The 22,349-nt window shown below is 36.6% G+C and overlaps 1 protein-coding gene across 1 annotated transcript; it reads right to left on the bottom strand.

Moving 5' to 3' along the window:
* Positions 1 to 701: 701 nt before the first annotated feature.
* On the bottom strand, positions 702 to 22,071 carry LOC122823448. Its single transcript, XM_044103092.1, has 3 exons — positions 21,690 to 22,071; positions 19,858 to 21,174; positions 702 to 982 (listed from the first exon to the last, which is right to left on the bottom strand). Exons 2-3 carry the CDS (start codon positions 20,972 to 20,974, stop codon positions 702 to 704), a joined length of 1,398 nt encoding a protein of 465 aa, XP_043959027.1. The 5' UTR covers positions 20,975 to 21,174; positions 21,690 to 22,071.
* Positions 22,072 to 22,349: the final 278 nt, after the last annotated feature.

Here is a 22,349-nt window from a genome sequence, read left to right as displayed (position 1 = left end):
TTTAGCATTTAGCAGTGTTGAATTAAAAAGCCATAAAAATGAAACGATCTGAAAACAAACTTGAGTTACTTCACATAATTAGGCTCGGCACATCCATATTCAGTTATAAGGCATGTTGCTATGTACATTTCGACTGTACAGCATAAGCTAAATGAAATGTTTAATATTATAGTCATTTTTACCTTCACAAAATTTGGCTTCAGACAACGGATGATGGTAGTGTTGCATCTAAGAGTGTAAAAAGAACATTTGGATTAGTCTCTCAGGTAGAAGGATAACGTTTAAATCAAGATAAAGACAGTATTATCTGACCCTGAACTGAATCCTTTCTTAGCAATTGCTACATTTTTACTAAATTAAAATTGAGGAAATATAAATAATTCCTGCAACTATTTACAATTTGCTTACTCACAGCGGGTATGGAAAGTATTCAGACCCTGTTTCATTGTAGCAATTTGCTAAAGACAAAAAATTGTATGTTATTTTATATGAATGTACACTCAGCAGCCCATCTTGACAGAAAAAACAGAAATGCAGAAATCTTTGCAAATTTCTTTAAAAAGAAAAACTGAAATATCACACAGTCAAGTATTCAGACTCTTTGCTCAGTATTGAGTAGAAACAGCCTTTTAAGCTGGTGCAGCCATGAGTCTTCTTGGGAATGATGCAACAAGTTTTTCACACCTGATTTTGGCCATTCTTCAGTACAGATCCTCTCCAGTTTTGTCAGGTTGGATGGTGAATGTTGGTGGAGCCATGATCAGGTGTTTCCAGAGATGCTCAATTGGATTTAGGTCAGGGATCTGGCTGGGCCAGTCAGGAATGGTCACATAGTTATTCCAAAGCCACTCCTTTGTTATTTTAGCTGTGTGCTTTGGGTCATTGTCTTGTTGGAAGGTGAACCTTCGGTCCATTTGAGGTTCTGAGCAATCTGGAATAGGTTTTCTTTCAGGAGCTCTGTACTTGGCTTCATTCATATTTGCTTCAATTGCAAACAGTCAGAAGATCAGAAGAAATGGAAAGCATGTGAGTTAAAAATATGAATGACACAGCAAAGTGTCTGAATACTTATGACCACGATATATTTCACTTTTTCTCTTTTAATAGATTTTCAAACATTTCTACATTTCTGTTTTTTCTGTCCAAATGGGATGCTGAGTGTACATTCATAAAAAATAATATGAACATTTTTGATGTTAGAAATGCCTCCAATAAATGTTGTTTTGTTGACTTCTTACAGGTTTTTCTGCTTTTACACCCCACAGCCAAATGGTAATGCTACAGATACCCATTATCTTCCAGCCCACAGGTGATCAGCCCAATCTCTTTGATGTTAGAAAGTCAATAGAATGTGACTCTCCCAAATGAAACTGCTAGAAATCTGAGACACAACTGTTTGTGATTTGCCAATAAATTGTAAACCGATCCCCCAAGGACCCAAGTTCATAAAGGACCGACTTTGGGCACCTGTGGTATAAATTAACTGACTTAAAATGATGTCTACCTTTCCATACGGGTGGTGAGTTCAGTGAGGGACTGCAGGAAATGTGAAGCAGCAGTTGGGGGTGGCTGACGAAGATGCTTCGTCTTCCAACCCAGTTCCTTCTGTTGAATGTACCTTTCTTGAAGCCTCTGGAACAATTCAGAAATCATCTATTTGAACATGGAAAAAAAAACAATGTGGTTATCTGGAACATCACCCATGACCATAGCTGGTTATATGCACTTAAAAAGCAGTTATTTAGAAAATAAATTTTTATATATTGTTGGTGTGATGGTAAAGGTTTGCCCAGCAATCTGAAGATTGCTGATTTGATACCCACTTCATCCACCTGTGTTTTGTGTCCTTGGGCAAGGCACTTCACGCACATGTTGGTCAGAAGAGACAATGGCACAAAAGAGCAGCCGCTCTTCAATCAGACTGTAGCTGCAGCTGTAGCTACCATCCAGTATCTTGCAAGTCATCAAAGTGTGAATGTGTGCATGAATGGGAATTACTGATTCTGGAGTGTTTTTGAGAATCATTTGAGGATTGAAAACACTATGTAAGTCTGATGTCATTCTAAGTTGAAAAAATTCCTAAAATACCTATGGTTATAATCCAATTAAAGAAGTTAACGTTGGTACACATCTTTTAGAAACATGGTATACTGTACGCTTTCAGGGTGGTGCAATGGTGAAGACTCTTGTTTAAAGGTAAGGTTCCTCATTCAAATACCATCCTGGAGTGCTTCTGCATCAAGTTTGCATGTTCTCTACAAGCTTGTCCTGATTTTTGCTGGGCTACTCCGGTTTCTTCACACACTCCAAAAATATGACTGCCAACAGTGATGGCCTATCTGAAGCCAGGCATGTACCGAGTAAAAAGGGGGCATGTTAAATGAAGCCCCGCTTCAATGCTTGTGTGATCTTGCTGAAAACGACGTAACTGGCAACAAACGATGCTTCATATTGCATGGGTCGCATGACTGCTTCATTATGGGTGTCGGTTTTCAAAATAAAAGCGTAATGAGGCATGCTGCTTCATGGCATGGGTTGTTGTATTTGATTGTGCATCAGATGAGTATTTGTCTTCATCAGTAGCCAAAATAAAATAAACTTTTTATAGTTCATGTGTATTAACAATTTTGATGACAGCATTCACCAAAATATATTGCTTGATACCGGTTTTCTCAATTGTTGATTATGGTATATTTTGTGACTTTATATTTGTGAGTTTTTATTATGTAAAGAACTTTGAAACTGCATTGTTACTTAAATGTACTACACAAATAAACTTGATTGAAATGGAGCCAGCGAGAAGAAAAAATCTTGACATCTGGAAATACTTTGAGATGACCACTTACAATAAGATTCTTAAATAAAAATAATTACCCCCTTCATCTCCAAAATTCTCACCTTCTTGAAATTTTCACTATTTCACTATTCTGCAACGATATATCAGTCTTGCAAAGCAGAAACAGACAAAAGCTGTTGGAGGAGTAAAATTTTCCTACCATCACTAACTCACATGTACAGTTTTCTGAACTCTGCAAAGACTTTAAGCAGGATTGAGCTTTGGTCAGATGAGACCGAGCTTCTCGGGGAACAAACACCCTGCTATAAACTTAATCACATTCCAGCTGTTAAACATGGTGGAGGGCCTGTGATGTTCTGGGACCATTTATAGTCCAGAATCTAGAAACTGAGTGCATGACATCATGAGCTAACATTTGAAATAAAAAATATGATAATGTGTAGGCTACCTGAAGAAAAATACAAGGGATCAGGGATCAGGGATCAACTAGAAATCCAAGAAAAAGAGAATGTTTGAAGAATTTTAGTTTTTCAGGAGGCAAATCAAAAGTCAAAGAATACTGTCTGCCCCAACAAGCACTGCACTCCAAATAAACCAAAACAAATGTCTATTGTCAAATCAGTATATATCAGGATTGGCTACAAATAGTTTTAATAACTAAAGTGGCAAATGAAGCCTCATGAAGCAGCCCATTGCTTTCACTACTCAGTGGTTCATTCATTTCTCACTAGTGACATCTGCTGTTGAAACTGTAGCAGCCTTGTCACTCAGATAGACATACTTAAAAAATTAGTAAATGTAATATTGTCACAAAGTTTTTGTCAAACTCATGTTTAGTAAAAGGAGAGTCAATTAAATCCTATTTAGCTAATCTTTTTTAGTTGTTAAAATTATTTGTAGCCAATCCTGGTATATATTGACTGTCAGTGGCTGTTTTCTTTTGTCATCAACTGACTTGACAATAGACATTTGTTTTAGTGTACTTAGATTGAAGTGCTTGTTGGGGCAGACAGTATTCTTTGACTTTTGATTTGCCTCCTGAAAAACTAAAATTCTTCAAAAATTCTCTTTTTCTTGGATTTCTATTGGCTCTCTGATCCCTTAAATTTTTACTCATCAGAGAGCCAAGATTTTTAGTCCTCCAACAGCTTTAGTGTGTTTCTGCTGTCCAAGACTGATATATCGTTGCAGAACAAGGAAATAGTGGAAATTTCAAGGTGGTGAGAATTTTGGAGGTGAAGGGGTTAATTATTTTTAATTTAAGAATCTTATTGTAAGTGATCATCTCAAAGTATTCCCAGATGTCAGACTTTTTCTTCTCGCTGGCTCCATTTCAATCAAGTTTATTTGTGTAGTACATTTAAGCAACAATGTAGTTTCAAAATGCTTTACATAATCAAAACTCACAAATATAAAGTCACAAAATATGCCATAATCAACAATTGAGAAAATCGGTAACAAACATTACATTTTGATGAGTGTCATCATCAAAATGATTAATACACATGAACTATAAAAGGTCACTTTTATTTTGGCCACTGCTGAAGACAAATACTCCTCTGATGCGCAATCAAATACAACAAACCATGCCATGAAACAGCACGGCTCATTACGCTGAAGTGAAAATGGAAATGAGGCCAAACTAATTGAAAAAACTAAAGAACACACTCACACCACAATGGCAGAACCCAAAACAAAACTCAAACAACCCCAGATATGACAATTACCATTTCTTTATGAGGAATATTGTGAGTATTTTGAATAATGTGTTAGTTTGTTCACCTTTATACGGCTTCTTGCAAAAAGTTCCACAATTTCTGTCCTGAACTGGTCTTGATTCTTATTGAGGAAATTATGGACCTGCCAAAAGATGGTGGCAGTTCTTTGTTCCAGTCTTCTACAATTACAAATTAGTTGTTAAACATCAAAAGTGTTGGATACAATACCTGATATGTGACAGGTCCTGCATAGTGATGAATAGTGAAGACTGGTATTGGGTTCTTGGGTTTGGTATAGAAGGGTTTGGTTGCATGGTGGTAATGGCATTTCTGAAGGAAGGTGTGGTCAGTAGCCTATAAAACCCCAAAGAAGTAATCAAGTTTCACCAAAGTTCAAGCAAATTTTTTTTTTACATACACACACACACATGCTAATGCATGTGTGTGTGTGTATGCTTTTCCTCAGTGCCTGGCATTAATTCAGAAAAAATATTTTGGTTTTTTGGTTTCTTAGGATTACAAAAATTATTTATATGAGTTAAATACCAGAGCAGTGAGAGAGGACTTTTAAAAATGAATTTGTTTTTTAAACATTTACATACAGCAAAAAACATTGTGCTTCAAACACTTGTCAGAAAGCCCAGATAACAATGTCATAGCTTCATCAACTTTTTTTTACGTTCATTCACAGTACACACACATATACATATTATATATCTGTTTGTCCCAATCATTATTTCAGTTGTTTTGTTTGTCGCTGCTGTTTAGTTTTGTTGTACATACTTGTGATGTTGTTTCACATTGTATGTGTTTTTGTGACATTCTATGTGTTCACTGTTGGCAACAGGGAGAAATTACTTTCTGTGGCGCACTTAGGCAAAATGAGTCTCTGGCTGAAGGTGCTCCTGTATCTGGCCAGCACGTCATGAAGTGGATTAGGCTTGTTGTCCAAAACACGCCCTGCATCTTGGACAGGGTCCTTCTTTCTGACACCACTGTAACTGGCCCTCCAGATCAGTTTGTTGGTGTCCCCTCTCTCTCTCTCTCTCTCTCTCTCTCTATATATATATATATATATATATATATATATATATATGCTTTGATATTAGACTTTGTTTGGTAGAGCATAGCTCTCTGGTTAGGTTGCCATCTTGGTCAGTGGATCAAGGCAACACTTTAAACAGACTGATTCTTTGTGTGACATACAGTACAGACTGAAAGTTTGGACACAACTGTGTGTCCAAACTTTCAGTCTGTACTGTAATTGAAAACTCAAAAGAAGAAAACCTTCTTAAAGAAAGGATTCTGGATCTCCACAAGTCTGACATTATAAGATGCCATGTTTGTCTATTCAAACAATCATATGCAACTCTAAACAGTGTGGCAAAGACCAGCAATCTTAACTATTCAGAAGGAGAGAGATGTCGTGCCCCATAGTTCTGCGTTTGTGTGCAGCTGCTTAGACAAATAAAGAAAATAACTTTGTATGTGGATGTTCGCACCTGTGGGATGCATGTTTGATCATCCAATATGCGGAGGATGCCATTTGGTCTGGAGGAGATCAATTCCAGACAGGAGTGAAAGTTCTCAAGTTGCACTGCATGCCAAGGAATCTGCTCTTTATTGTACTCCTCCTGCAATACACACACAATTACGCTATACAGTTTAAGTAGTGAGATGGACAATACTATAAGTAGTTGATTTAAATTTTTCTGGTTTACCTGTTCCTGAGAAAGTAGAGTTTTGTTGAGAAAATTCTGCAACTGCTCATTGGCAAAGTTGATACACAGTTGCTCAAAGCTGTTCACTTCAAGATCCTTCACAAAGGGCAAATAAGAGATGTAACCTACATCACCCCCAAAAAACATATCCAGTGATGTATCTGAAAGTCCCAGGGTTAGAAAGTTGATTACCAACCTCAAAGCCGTAAATGTCTACGACACCAACAGTGCTGTCCATCTCTGTTGGGCTTAGCCAGTCATTAATTTTCTCCAACAACCAGTCAAACAAAACTGAATACAAAGCTTTGGCAATTGCATTCCTAGAGAGGAAAGGAAAACATGTATAAGCCTGCCTGCCATCCAGAATTTCCAATTTACTTCATGACTTCAAGAAAATGAAGTCATGAAGTAAACACAAAATTGCAACAGTTGGGCTTCTTACCCAAATTGTATATGCCCACATGCATATCTGCTAAATTTACTTTTATTAGGCCCAAGCAATGAAGACCTATTGCTGCAAAGGCCTATTGTATCTCTTTTCTGCCCAAAAACAGAAATATGAGGGCCTAAACATATTCAAAGACTCACCAAACTTCACCCAAAGTCGTCCCCCATCTGAAATGTAATTTTTTTTTAATGTGATCAAAAAATCTATTAAACTAAATGGAATTAATTTAATGGCCAAACTGTTCTACAGTGTCAGATAGATTGTACATTGTAGAGATTTTAAACATTGTAGAGATATGAAGGTAGATCCCCTTCAATTCAAGAAATCTTTTGAAGGTATGTCCTAAAATGTGCAGGGAGGCAGGTCAAAGGGCAAATTTTGGCTATTTTTGACATTTACACATCTCAAACTTTACCACACTCCAGGTGATTATGAGCTTAAAGCTTCATCTCTCAGTATGCTGGTAAGGGATCCAAATTGTACTTTTTGAGCATGTTTCTGAGTCAGGTGGCAAAAGTGGTGTACTCACCAAAGCAAGCAAAATGCTATACCTTCCACCCAGAAAGACTAAATTGCACCAAAGTTTGTATGAGTCATTTCCGTTCAACCAAACTTTCAATTATTTCAGTGTTGAAAAATAAAATATGCTCTGATGACATTATTTCTTTAATGTATGTAGGTTAACAAATATAATGATGTTCTTGGTGATGTAGGCAGAAATAAAAATGCTGAAATCAGCAAAAAAAATATATATTTTTACCGTGGAAAAGCCTTGACCAAAGACCTTAATTGCATATAAATTATAATGTCAAAATGTCCTTGCTAGTTCTGTACTAGTTCTGTAGTTTATGTACAATTAAACTAGAATGCATCAAGAAATTTTAGGTTTGCAATACTTCACACAACATAATGTCATTTTTATATGTTGCAATAATTTATCCTATTGAGCCAATTGGTTTGCATAGATTTAAGTGAACACAACTTATTTTTCTTGATACTGTAGCATGTGGTGACACATGCTACAGTACTGTGTAACCACACTATACTGTAGCACTATACATGCTACAGTATAGTGGGCTTAGTGGGCTTCTCACCCCACTATGCTTTTTTATCTGTCTTCTTCTCTCCACCTTACACACGACTGACCTCCAGTACAACACAGAGTAATGCCGCCTACAGAATTTCTAAGATGAATCAGCTGTCCTACGGGGTATAATATGGGAAGCGTAGGGCAAATATTCTTCCCACTGTAACTAACTGAGAGAAAACTTTGTGGATTGGACTGAACTGAACCACCTGAGGCTGAAAGTGAGCAAGACTGGAGAGATATACTTCACAGCCACAGGGAGTAGGGGGAGGAAGTGGAGCACTATAAATATCTGAATGTCTAAAACTAAGGTTGTGTATATGAAAGGATTAAGGAGACTCTACTTCTAAAGGAAGGTTCAACATTTTAATGTCTGCAACAAGATATTGGATATCTATCAGTCTGTTATCTGCGGCATCATCATTTTGATGGCTGCTTTTTGGGGGAAATCCTCCTTGCCATCAATTGATGTCACATTTGTTGTGGGGGCAGATACTGTCTCAAGACTAGTATGGTCCACCAAAAGAATTACAACAACAAAAGAAAGAAGATTACAGTTTTCTTAGTGATAAATAAGGCAGTGAGAACCATTTGAACTGAAATGTCTTGGTGGTGAAGTCATCTAAGTTGTCCAAGAAACTAAAGGGTTAGATTTAATATTTAAGATCATTTAAAGTCTAAATCTGGCAGGGGTAATAATTATTTTGTGCCTTACTATATGTGTAATTGCTTGCACGGAAGTCCTTAATTAGTCAAGCTCACAACTATCATTTCTACTGTAGAATAAGTTTCAGAAACAAAAAAGAGAACACTAACTGACATGATTCTGGGCCTGCTGCTGCTCTGCCAAGACAGGAAATGAGTCCGACTCATTAGTCACCTTGATTCTATGGCACTTTCCACAGACAGGGGGGAGTAGATGCGATCATAGCTGGTTTCCTAAAACAAAAAGAAACTGTTTGCACATGCGTATCAAGGTGTGTCTAACTGCTTAACAAAAAGCTGTGACTTACTATGACTTTGTGAGTGATTACTGTTTGAAGGGTCTCACAAGAAATCTGCAACAAGGACCCAACCCTTCTGGCCTCTGCCTCACTGAAGATACGAGCCACCTCAAATGATTCATTCTGAAACAGCACCAACAAAGATATGAATGCCTTGCATCTCTTTCTGACTGTCTCATTTAAAGACACATACCTCATATGAGCTGAAACAGATGTTACCAAGATGCAGAATAGAGGAGAGCATGGCCCAAATGTTGGAGATTTGATTTGCATGTAGGCCAATTGTCTCTAAACATTTAAGCAAAAGTTGAAAGTCTTGTTTTTCCTGTTTCCCTTTCAAAGCACAGGCACCACCCTACATGGTATAAGAAAATTTGAAACATTTATAATAAGTGAAAATAAAAAAATAAAACAGAAAAAACAGCAATTGATATGTTGGTCTCATTTACTTGATTTAGGTAGTAATAAGTCTCAGCCCCCTGCAGGTACAGCTTCTCTTTGTCCCAGTCGTTCATACCTTCCAGCAGTTCATAGAACACATGATAGTTCCTCTCCTTACTGGCCTAAATTATAAATTAGGCAATAATTTAATTTTATCTGAATGTGCTGATTTACAATCACTTACAAGGCACAAGAGAGAAAGCAAAGATTTCATTGCATCATTTGTAAAATGCTGTCTCACTATGTTCACTACAGTCAACTTAATTCTAGTTTAAAGCTATTTTAAATTGCATACTTCAATTTATCTTAGACAAAGATTTGGACTGTGAATAGCCCATGCTGCAGGTGCAGTTTAAAATTTTGAGATTTTAGCTTCAACTGTAGAAACAACAATGGATACAGCACCTGTAATAATAGGTGCCTCTACTTCTGAAGGTTGGATAAATAATTATCAAAGTAAAAATAAAGTGGAGAAAGAGAAGTCATTAAGGATAGAAAAAAGATCCCTTATCATACCTCAAATATTCTGCATCTTTAAATGTTTAATAAGTAGTAATATTTATGGTTGCACTTTAGTTTGATATTGTTCATAGTGTGTTATCAATTACTGTTTGATAACACGCTATCAAACAATGTTCTAAAAGATTCCTGTCCGTTAATCTTATTTTGAGATACCGTGGAAATGTGCTGCCCTCCCCCCTCTTATTTTAGTCCTACAATAATAAGTCATGCTGAATTATATGGACATTGAGACTTCTGTTGAGCTGTAGCTGTGAACTAGAAAAAACATAAATGTTCTCCAGGGTAATTTATGTGTTAGGTGAAGTGCATTTAATAATTGGTAAAACATATGTCCAACTCTAATGGAGTTGTGGTCAGGGATGAAACTAGTTTTAAATTCTTGCCGGTGCTATCATGAAAATCGTCGGTGGCTCATTGTGTGAACCAAAACAAATAAAATCATAATATTTTACTGTACTATAGGCTACCTGTATGGATAACGCAGAAAGTAGAAGCACAATGTGGAAACATTTACTGTATTTTGGTGCTGCCATACGGGGTTGAAAGTAATAAGTTATATTTATTGCTGTTAATTGCAATTTGTCTAATTTGTCCTCTAAACTCATTACAAAGTCTGAACTTTTACTTTTTTGTTTGTTAGAATAAAGTTACTCTGTTGCATTTGAAATCATATTAATTAATGATTTCATTAAAGAAAAAACATAACACAACACTAGAAAAAAAATGGCAATGGTATTTCAGCTGGATTTCTTTTACATGGAAAGCTGTATCTCTGACTCTTTTGACCTAATCATGATAATCTTGCGTGAGATGGCAGATAACTAGTTGGTCTCACTTGCTTTAAAGTGCCAAGAGTTTTTGGTGGAGGGTATGGGTGTGGCTGTGGCTGTAGTGGTGCGGCGAAGTCACAGGCAACGCCATTGCTATATGTTTGGTTCTAAATTTCACATATTTCAGACAAGCTGCACCAAACTCACTGGGATCGATCCTTGCCCAGCAACCCCCTAGAATATTTAATTAACCAGCCCTCAAGCCATGCTTTGACTGACAATCATGAAAATGAATACACATATAAATTGTGACAGGACCTAAGAAAAGGTTTCTGGGTGCCATGGTCTAAACTCCATGGAAGTCAGCCATTTTCGATCAATGTCAGATACAACATGTCAGACACATGTTGTATCTGAACAAACTTCTCCCACAGTTTTTAACTTACAGACTTTGCAATTATTCAGCACAGTCTTGAGGCATAAAAGGTCAACAGCTATCGAAATGCTTTTTGTACATCAAAGCATGTGGGCATGGCCAACCCTCAATATGAAACATCAAAGTGGAATAACTTCCCTGCATAAACTCCTGGCTTCATCAAACTTTCCTTATATCATCATAGATCATATATCTATATATGATCTATACTGACATAGCTATATGTCAATTGTCAATTGACATTCACATGGTCAATCGGTGACATCACCTTAGCCAGACCCCCTTTCAACAGAAAGTCACCTGTTTTCCAACTAGTTCTCTTCCTTTTACTGTATGATTCATGCAGATTTAAACCTGTGTTTAATGAAAGAAAACACAGATGAATGGCGAATTCCAGTCCCTCGCAGTTTGTCTACTGTTGTCTCTAAACCACACGTGTATAGTCTGATTTTCATCAAAGTTCACATGTTTACCGAAATGCGAGAAAGCATCGACAATGGTGAGTGGGTGGTGTAGCTGGTGCTCCGGTGGTCACAATGAGGCCAGAGTGGTGCTGAACCTTGAGACCCCCAGTGATGCTTGCAGCTTTAATACATGTTTGCATTCTTTCTGGAGGCAACATGCACAGGCTGCTGATTCAGCATGATGTTGACTGATAATCCCTCTATGCGAAATTATAACGTAAAAATACTGAACAGTAATCAGAATTAGAAAAATGGAACTCAAGATGTGGAAGTAGAAGCCTAGTAGCTGCACTAGAGCATGCTTAAATGAGCAAGAATCACACCAGCAGACAGATTCCAATTAATAATGGCAAGAACACACTGTCCTTTACTAGAAAGTCGTTCTTTAAAAAATGTAGAGTGACAGAATCACGGGGAGTTCTGAGCATGTAACATATTCAAAGCATCTTCTAATAATGAACGTGCAACACATTCAAACTATGTAAAACCAACAGCACATGGGACCAAAACAGAGGAGTAAGATTCAGGAGCTGTGATAAAAGCTCTTGTGATGGTAATTTTTTAAATAAAAAAAAATACAATACTGTATACATTTCAGGAGATGCCTCCAAACAAGCATTCTTTGGAATTTTATTCAGGGTAAGTATTGTAAATATTAAACATGTAAATATTAAACATGAGTTTATAGCCATTGGAGGAAAATGTTAAGTTTTTATTATCCTCTTAGGTTTAGTTGTAAATATGACATTGATAAGTGTCTGACTAGGTCTTGCCATATGAGTTGAAGCTTTTTAGGATATTGGGAAAGTCAAACTGAATCTATATACTTGTGAAATGTGAAATGTCAAGTCTTTTCACTGAGAAAACAGTTTCATAGTTTCTGATTTTTATAATTACTGACACATACTGCAATAATGCATTATATATATGCACCTAAAAGTAACAACTGACTTGTGGTTAGAATTCAGTAAGATAAAGCTAAGATCTTTCAATATGTGCCAAATTTATCATAGATATATACACCCCTCAGAAATGAAGAGGTTTGAAGAAGTACTAACAGTGAAAATCTAGAATACATATCCTATGCATTAAATCTTTTCTTGTATTTTCAAGACCAATGCCTATGACATATTACAGTTTCTGTCAAAAATGTTTTTTAGACAGAGCACTCAGTGAACTTACCTGAAAGACAACCCTGGACTTCTCCAAGAGATAGTTAGATAGTGATGTTCCTACAACAACTCCACTGTGAACCAGGAGGCCAAATTAAAAAAATAGCTGCAATCAATTTTACCAGTCATGATAACAGATCAATCTACAAATATTCCTGAATTAAGTAATAATTGGTGGACTTACTGGAGTATGTGAATGTGAAGATACTTGCCAAATCGGCTGGAGTTGTTGTTAAGAATGGTCTTGGCATTCCCAAAGCTTTCCAAGATGGGAAAGACGTCCATCGGCTAATCAAAAAATGAAAACAAGTGCACATGAAAGCAAAAATGATAATTGATTTTTCAACTTTGAATTACCTGTCTTAGGTTGTCATTTCTGTCCTGACACATTGAGCTGAGGTAATGGACTATATGCTTCATAGCTTCAGTCTTTCCAGAACCACTCTGTCCACTAAATAACAAGAAATGTATTGGACAAATTATCATAAAAACTGAGGAGAAATAGCTTCCTAAACTGAAGAGATTCTTCAAAATCTTCAAAGAAATATTAGAAATATTAGAATTAAATCTATAAAAATCTATAATAATAATAATAATAATAATAATAATAATAATAATAATAATAATAATAATAATAATAATAATAATAATAATAATAATAATAATAATAATAATAATAAAGTACATACTGTAGCTTTAAGGTAGATGTTTGGGCACAAATTCCAGTCATAAATATTTTGTGCTAGTAAATCAGACTGTATGAACTGAGGTTTGTAACCCTGCATAGTAAAATGGCAGTATTTCAGTTTTGCCAATGCATAAATTGGAATATGACTGTGTAAAATGCATAAAATATGATTGTTGTGCTTGCGAATCAGAATGCAGAGTTCTTAATAAGTTATGCCATCTTGTAAAAGCAGTTCCATGCAGAGACCTTTGGAGAGGCAGGGACTCAAAGTTAAAAAGGGGCTGGGTGTGCTGTGGTGGTGCAGGAATTGAGAACAACCCTATAATGGAGGCCTTACACTTTGACGTGACCGTCGCAGGTTTGATTCCCGGCCTGTCGACCTTTGCTGCATGTCTTCTCCTTCTCTCATTACCCACTTTCCTGCCAATTAACTATCAAATAAAACCTGAGTGAAGTTGCCCCCCACACCTTTTTCAAATCAGACAAAATTGGTGTCAAATGTTTGTGCAGCAAAAGTTTTTGTTTGTGCCGCTATTATTTTAGAGATATAAAGAAATGTTTCTAGAGGTTATCAAAGGTCAACAAGCCCCTGCCCCCACCTTCCTCGAATCAGATGAAATGGGTGTCAATTAACTCGACTACGTTTGTGCTGGTTTGTGCAGCAAAAATTGTCATTTCCCTTACAAAAAAAATCCCATAAAAATCACATGTGATCACATGTGGATCACGTGACTTTCACATGTGATCACATGTGGTTCACACAAATTTGACATGTGAATGATGTGAATCACATGTGAAAGCACATGAATATGTGTGATTTTTGAATGTTTCGTGGTAAAATCACATGTAAATCACACATTTCCACCTGTGATCACATGTAAAAACATGATTTTTTTGTGTGATTTTCACATGTGAAAATCACATGTGATCACATGTGGAAATGTGTGATTCACATGTGAATCACATGATTTTACCACGAAACGTTCCAAAATCACAAGTATTCATGTGCTTTCACATGTGATTCACATCATTCACATGTAAAATTTGTGTGAACCACATGTGATTTTCATGGGATTTTTTTGTAAGGGTTGTGCTGCTTTGGCTTTGAAGATATTAATGAAAGATTAAAGGTGAAAAGGTCAACCAGGCCCCCCACTTTTTTGAAATCAGATAAAATTAGCATCAAACATTTGCACACGTAAACAAAAAGACCTCTGAAAATCCATAATTTCCAGATGAGTCACGCACTGAGAATCAAGACTGGATTGTGTTACCACACTAATTAGACTGATTCTCAGAGATTTGCATCTAGAATTAAGGATTTTAAAGGACACTCACCAAATGACTGGACGCAGCAAGTCCTGAATGTTAAAAATGTATAAAAAAACAAAAAGTTATAAAACTATTTTCATTCATACCTCACAATGATGCATTGGTCTTGTGTTGAGGACTGGGACAGCCGGAAGGTGGAGTCAGCTATGGCATACACATGGCTAAGGCACATAAACATGTCTTAAATCAGCACTAAGACAGGACACATTTTGAATAGAATAGAATAGAATAGAATAGAAACAGCCTTTATTGTCCCGCAAAGGGGACACCAACAAATATAAAGGTTCACACAAAAAGCTGTAGACCAGTGGTCCCCAACCTTTTTTAGTACAGCGGACCAGTCAACCCTTCGTCAATTACGACTTCGATCCTTATAACTTTGCGCGTTATAAGGATTGAGACCGATGCCGTTGTTTCTTACGATGGGGGGCGGGCGGGTGTCGTTTCTTACTCATTCTGCTGCATGTTGCAAGATGTAACCGACAGCATCCGGTTTAGGATTTTCAAAATAAGAGCTACTCCAGACTTAATACATAGAACGGACATATTTAATTATTTCTTGCGCGGACCGGTACTGATCCACGAACCGGTGGTTGGGGACCACTGCTGTAGACTATAGCAGAAAATACTGTGTGATGTTAAGAAATAGGCATATTGAACTCAAAGAAGTTAAACTGTTGAAAAACAAAAACAGAAAAATGACCAGATGACATAAGATGTACATGAAAATATAGAAAAACAAGCAAAAGTAATTTGAGAAAAGTCTGCTCACGGTGGGTTTTTATTTTGCTCCTTGCCCTCATATTTCTGCCTCACTTCCTCTGAGAAAATGGTGAGCGACTTGAAGGGATTGATGGACAGTAGGATGTTTCCAATGTAGGTCTGGAGTAAAATATAATATTTGCTAAGTACACATACTTCAAAAAGATTGAGTAATTTAGTAAGAATTGAATCTACTGGTAACCAAAAACAGTGACAACAAGCTTCTACACAAATTACAGTCTAAGTTTTTAGAACTAAATGTAAAGTATGATTTGTTTAAGTTAATTGGAAATTTTTTGTTCCTGAATTGTTAGAAGCCTATGTTTAAGGTGTCACTGACACATTAAATCCACTTTTATGATTTAAAAAGATGAACTACTGTGCTTTCATTCTGAGTACACAAAAGCTCTTAATAAATATTTCTCACAGAACACTATAAATGCAGAGTGTCGCTGTTTTTGCCTGTAGTAAAGGGTCAAATGCCAGCGCCATCTTGTATCATCATCAGGGTAAATCAAACCATGAACAACTAAGGCTGAATACATAGAAGTGGAGGAAGTTGTAAGATTTCAGAGAAGATTTGAGCAATTTATGAGCAGTTTTGGAGGAAGAAGCTGAATGGAGTTAACGAGTGAGAAGGTGTTACCAGTACTCCTTGATTTGTATTTGTTATACTGTACTTACTCATTTTTTTATTTGAAAGGCTAAGAATAACAGTGAAACTTACATAAATGCAGTCACGGTCAAACCTCTTCTTCAGATTCAATAGCACAGAGCTCTCAGACACATCTCTAAAACACTCAACAGAAATGTTGAATTAATGCACATTGTTGGAATTAAATAATGTAGGTATGTGTTGATGTATAAACTTACTCAAGGTATGTAAGATCTTCTACCTCATCCAATTCAACTGTAATTTTATTGCCAGGCATCAAAACCTAAAGTAGACATAATTATAGACAGTATGATAACCTGAAAATCTCCTCTGCTTTAAAACTACCAGTATATAACTTTTAAGTAAAAAAAAAATTATTTTTCAATGCTTGTTAAAATTAGCGTTATGCCATGGCAGATAATCTGGTTAAAAAGATACAATCTGAAAAAATTAAACTCTTCTGCCTTTTCCCAGTGGACTCATACTAACTCGGTCAGCAGAAACCAATCAGAGCCAGGAGGATTATTTTGTCACTCTTGTGCTCACCCTCTCCCGCTTGCTCTTTGCTAAGCTACAGCTGGTTCATTACAAAATAGTCTGCCAACAGCACTAAGGATAGTTAGCATAACCACTGAAGAGGGCCGATAAACGGTTTTCCTGTGTGACTAAGTTATTTTTCCATCATCAGCAAATTGAGCAGCATAGCAGAGGTTGCTTGACTCCTCATGGCACTGATTGGTTGATTTAGGTCAGGAGCGGTGTAATATTGCAGACAGCAATAATAGCTCAAGGAGGAGATCAAGGAGCTCGATTTTCCACATTTTTCCACATTATCTGTCTCACATCATGCTGTCACATCATGGTGACAGCATTACTAAATATGGATAAAACATATTCTTGTAAAAGTTACATACTGGACCCAGACAGGACCTCCGATGGTCAGCCAGAGCCAACCTAAACAGCACCATCAGAAAGGGCAAAACATGCCTATGGTCAGAAAATTCAGCAATTTTTTCATGACTCGTCAAACACCAGACGCATGTGGCAAGGCATCTGGGCTATAATAGACTACAAGGTTGCTCCTTTATCCTGTGAGGATATTATAACTTTCTGAGTGCACTTAGCAATACTTTGGATTCTTTGAAGCAGTCAATAACCCTCCTGTGCAAAAATTTCAGGATTTCACTTCAGGAGGCAAACCATTGTAGACATTTGGTCTAGATTTACGTCAAGTTGTTATAACAAAGACATTTTAAACAATGTCAACTTTGCATTAAAAGTATAATTATTTACTGAATGACACTTAATGACAACAGTCATGAATATTCATGAAGACTCCATGTTCATGAAAGGTGTTATGTTTATGACAGTGTCATGTCAGTGTTATGCGCAATCCTTCAAATAAAGCATTACTGAACTCTTTGTGTGCCTTCTCTGACAACATGCACAGTCTGTTCTATCTCCATTTTGTTCAAATGTATAACAATCAACATTGTCCCATGTGTCCAACATTTACCCATTTATTGCACAAACATAGACATCTTAAGGTCTTCTGAAATCAATGAAATATTTAAGCCAGAGTCAATTATCATTGACATATCTACCCACTCAATCAGTTCTCCTACATAGCCTGTACATTTTGGACTCATCACCAAGCCGTAATCTATAGTAGTGACATCCACCTCGGCTGTTGAGCATCCACTGTGACTCTCAGAGAAGGAAATTGGTGTTTGGGTCCCAATACCAGTAACTGGTAGTTTCCCTGGTTCTGTCTTACTGGGGAGGGAGAAAGTTAAAAATCTCACAACCTGCCTCCACTGCAGTGTGCAGCCTCTGGGGACTCCTGCCCCCCTGTCAGTTTGCAGAATTATCAAGTAAGCAGAACTCCCGTGGCCAGATTGGACATTTATCACCATTGCAACACTCCCTGAGGGGACTGTCCTTTTCCCTGAATCTCCATTCGGTATTCCTCAGCAGTACATTTACAACCAAGACCATCACAGTTGCATGCACATGAAAAACACAAATCACTTAGACTTAGACTTAGACAGACTTTATTGTCATTTTGTATGCACAGGGTGTACATAACGAAATTTCGTTGCATACGGCTCAGGACAATGTTTTGAGGTTCCAATGAGGTTACTCCAGAATAAATAAAATACAATATAAAATATAAATATAAATATTAAATATAAAGTGCAGGAATGACAGTAAAATAGAAGTTATTTAGCTATGTACATGAAGTGAGACCAGTTTTCGAGTGCTGTCCAGTCATACCCCATAAATTTGTAAATTTGAATTGACAATAGATCTAGAATTTTAACGTTTGTTTATTGAGAATGAGAATGTAATGTATGTTAAAAGAGAAATGTTAAAACATTTAAATTTAAGATTTAATTTTTGTGTTTAAGCTCTTCACAAATGCATCCCATCAAATTAATAATCTTAAGCTCAGCCAAATGAACTCTCCCAAATTCTACCAGAAATGTTACAGAAGCTGATGTCATTTTTTGTTTGTTTTTATATAATAAATACCTGCTCATTTACATTAAGTTGTTTTAATTACCTGACACTGTAATACTGACCAATGTATTTATCATTTATTTATTTTTTCCCGTTATTGAGCAGTCTTACCCAGCATTTTAACATTGATGTTTTCACACTGATGGATGAGCTGAAAATGAGATCACAAATCCAGAAGGGCAGCTGTTGCAAAGATGAGCTTTTAAAATGATGAGGTGGCAATTTTTGACATATGCCCAAATTGGTATGAACAGTTTTCTTTTCTTTATTTAATGACATCATTTGAGAGTTTTTTTTTTCTCCTTACTCAGTGTAATTTTGTCTGATAATTGATTTCATTTTGTTGACTTGAAGCATTAAAGTTTCAGCATTTAACATTTATGTAAAAACTGTTCTTACATATTTGTTAAATCTGTCACTATATGGTGACAGTATGGTGGGTCGTCTGTAAAAAAAAAAAAAAAAAGGAAAAAATCATGCTCATCTACCTCTTCCTAATGCTACAAATGCCATCTGCAGAAATGCACTTTTCCTGGACAAAAGTTACATACCGTAGCTTTAAGTGCGATAAAAAAGCAAAATAGCGGAATTTTACAAAGGGGTAAAAATATTTAAAGGAAAGGTAACGATACCTGTGTGCTAATTAGTTGAGTTTCAAGCATCTCTTGGGTTGGATCTTCTGATTCCCAGTGTCCCCTGCTGCCATGAGTCCTAGCTCGTCCATCATCATCATAGACCGTCCACTTAGTTAGCTTCTCAACTGTCTGATGGGGAAGCAAGTTTTCTGCCCGAAGCCAAGTCTGCAACTCAAAAGATTTTTGCAGATAGTTTCAACTTATTAAACCATTTATTTTATGATGCCTTGATATCAAATCATCTGAACAAATAGTTATTTGTTTAAAAATAGTATTAAAGATAGAATACACACCTGAGGGTCTCCACTCATCTGGTTGTTTCCAGTCCAGTGAAACTTTGGCTGGGCAATAGCATTTAATCCATTCCCACCCATCAACAGTGCAACTTCTCGGTCTGCTTCTTCTTCATACAATGAACAGACACCCGTTTTTGCAAAATTTGCCGCTTCATTTGAAGAATATTGAGATACAGATATTTGTGTGTGGTCAGCCACTTCTACATCTGTATGTGCACACTTGGATTGCGCTAGTCCATTGCCTAACATTCTCACTGACATCTGAGAAGGTTTTAGCTTGACCCTTGCACCACGTAGCACACTGACTCCATCTTGGTTTTCTAACATAGCTCTACTGGTAATGTTCTTTTCTATGGATAATTCTTCTGAGTTGTTGAGAAACTTACTACCCCTGTTTTCCACATCTTCATCTGATAGCAAATTTTCCGGCAATGACTTTCTCATGGACTTCAGGAGACTGAGATCTGGTTTGGAAGGAAATACCAGTTTAGCTCCTGGCTTTGGGGGTTTGGTGTTGCAGATAGAGTGTCCTCCTGATGTATTTGACATAGAAGGAGCTGTCTTATGTGTCTGAGCTGTCTTTGCCTTTGCCATTTTTTTCACTCTAGGAAGTACCACTGCGTATTTGGCATCTAGTTCTTTATTGCTGACCATTGCTACTTCTTCTGTGGCTTCTCCATTGGTTTCCCGGGGCCTGGTTTTTTCTTTCTTAAGTTTGTCCTCTGCAGAACTTTTGTTTTTTTGACTAGCTATCCTGGTTTTACAGACAATCCTCATAGCCACTCTGTGTCTAAAAACTTGGTCCCCAGACTTCCTGCTGCTATGTTTTTGCTTTAAGGTTCGAAGCCAGCTGGTGATACCAACTGCTTTATTCAGAGCAGAAATCTTCTTCCGCAAGTTTATTTTTTGTGGCATTTTTTTTTTAATCCAATCAGTCATCTTGAAAAAAGGTGTCACTCTTTTTCTTGCGGGTATCAAATGTAATCCTTCGCTCACATCCCACTCTAATGATTCTGCATCAGAATTTATTTCCGCCTTTCTCGTGTTGTGTCCAAGGGATGCCATTTTGGTTTTATCAGACAGTAAGCTCTGTGCCCTACCTTTGACAACTGTTTCATCACCCTCCTGCTCCAGAATAGCTTTGGTGTCTTCATTTTTTGCTTTTATAAATATTAATTTACTTTGGTCTTCAGAACCTTTGTTCATTTTTCGCTCATGTTTCTCTTGTTCTAAATCATTTTTTACAGAAGGGACCCCTTCATTGATTGTTCCTGTTATCTTTAGCATTAGTTCCTTATGTGGTGCATCTATCCTACTGATAGAAGGGTCTTTCAGAGGTTGAACCGATTCTGTTAAAGAACATGGTTTATTTTTCAGTAGATTCGTGTTCCCTTTTTCTTCTTTATTTTGTTTGGTTTCTTTCTCTACTGTCTGTTTAATTGCTTTTCTCTTTTGTTTTTTTTCTCTCTCAGCTTCCTTATTCGTTTTCACTTTTTTAAACATTTTGTGTGTTGGTTCTTTTACAGGCTTAGAATGAGGCTTTCTACAGTATTCAAGAGTCTTATGACAGGCAATATTTGTAGTGTCTTCCTGGATTAACTTCTTGTTTTTTCTTGTCTTCTTGTGCTCTGCTTTGAATCCTGTCTTCAACCTTGTGACTTCAGTTGTAGGAAACCTTTCATTTAGTCATAAAATCAAATTATCTAGAAAGACAAAAATAAAAAATACAAACGGACCACAGATGAAAATGTGAAAATAAATTTAAAGACATCCTTAGCTGTTTTTCTAATAGAAACACAAAGTCACAATCAAAATAACATTGAAAAGGTTAGTGAAAAACAGGTTGTCAAACAAATGTATTAAACTTAGGGAAACCAGGTCAGTACTCCGTTCCACAGTTTTGTTTATTGACTCCTATTTTTTGGCAATTCTGATCAGATCTACATAGGTGCAACGTTTGGCAAGATTTTCTGGCATTGTTTAACTGAATCTGAAAGCTGCTATACCTACGTCAAACGTCAAACAATCTACATTTTCAAAAAGAAATAGAATTTATCAATCATGTCAAGTAATACTTAAATCTTCTTGTGCCAATAAAATCCTGTCCTCCTTTTAATGGTGCAAAAAAAATTACAGTAAAACATTGTTTTCATATCAGTCTAAATGCTGTTACAAGATGCTGCAGTTTACGAACTCACTTTAATTTAATATCTCTTACCAAACTTCCCAGGTAAAATCCAGGTAAAGCTAGGAGGCAGCAGAGTACTCATGCTTTTCCCCGATGGTTTCTGTCGTAAATACAAATATGTACTCTCTCAATGTTCAGAGGCACACAAAAACCCCGTTCCCTTGCATCACCCAGAGGGTAAAGTATCACAAATTCAATACAGTGTGAAGAAAAGCCTGTGTTTGCACACAATAAGGATACATGTGAGCTGCTTTGGATGAAGCACACAAAGTGCCTTCTAAATTATTAAATCCCATCAGCCTGGTCCTCTGCTGTTCATATGACCAGCTGGTGAATGCTTAAGGAAAGGTGAGAGGTGCTGCTGGAGAAACCAACAATATGTGATGAGAGAGAAGATACAAAGACTAAGACAGTGAAGACAGGGGTCTGTTTTCTAAGAACTGTACAGAATTATTTTGTCCTTACGTAGTCTTTTATTCTTTTGTTTTTTTTTACACTCTGCTTGTCCCCACTTACATTAACTTGTTGCTCTGACACCAGAATTTCCCCACTGTTCAACAATAAAACAAATTATGTTCTTTTCCATATTGCATCTAATCTTTTCATAACATATAACATACCTAACCCTGTGCAAATTATTAAAGTTCCTTTAAATTTTTGGGAAGTGTTGCATGAAATTTCTTAAAATGT

The sequence above is a fragment of the Gambusia affinis genome, linkage group LG20, assembly GCF_019740435.1.
Source record: "Gambusia affinis linkage group LG20, SWU_Gaff_1.0, whole genome shotgun sequence".
Lineage (NCBI taxonomy): Eukaryota > Metazoa > Chordata > Actinopteri > Cyprinodontiformes > Poeciliidae > Gambusia > Gambusia affinis.
This window is presented reverse-complemented; position numbering and strand designations above follow the sequence as displayed.

Coding starts and splice junctions, on each gene's coding strand:
- LOC122823448 (XM_044103092.1), bottom strand. CDS start 20,974: ATGTTTAAAAAAGTGAAAACGAATAAGGAAGCTGAGAGAGAAAAAAAA. Junction 983..19,857: donor AGATGTGGAAAACAGGGGTA/GTAAGTTTCTCA, acceptor TTGCAATTGAAG/CAAATATGAATGAAGCCAAG.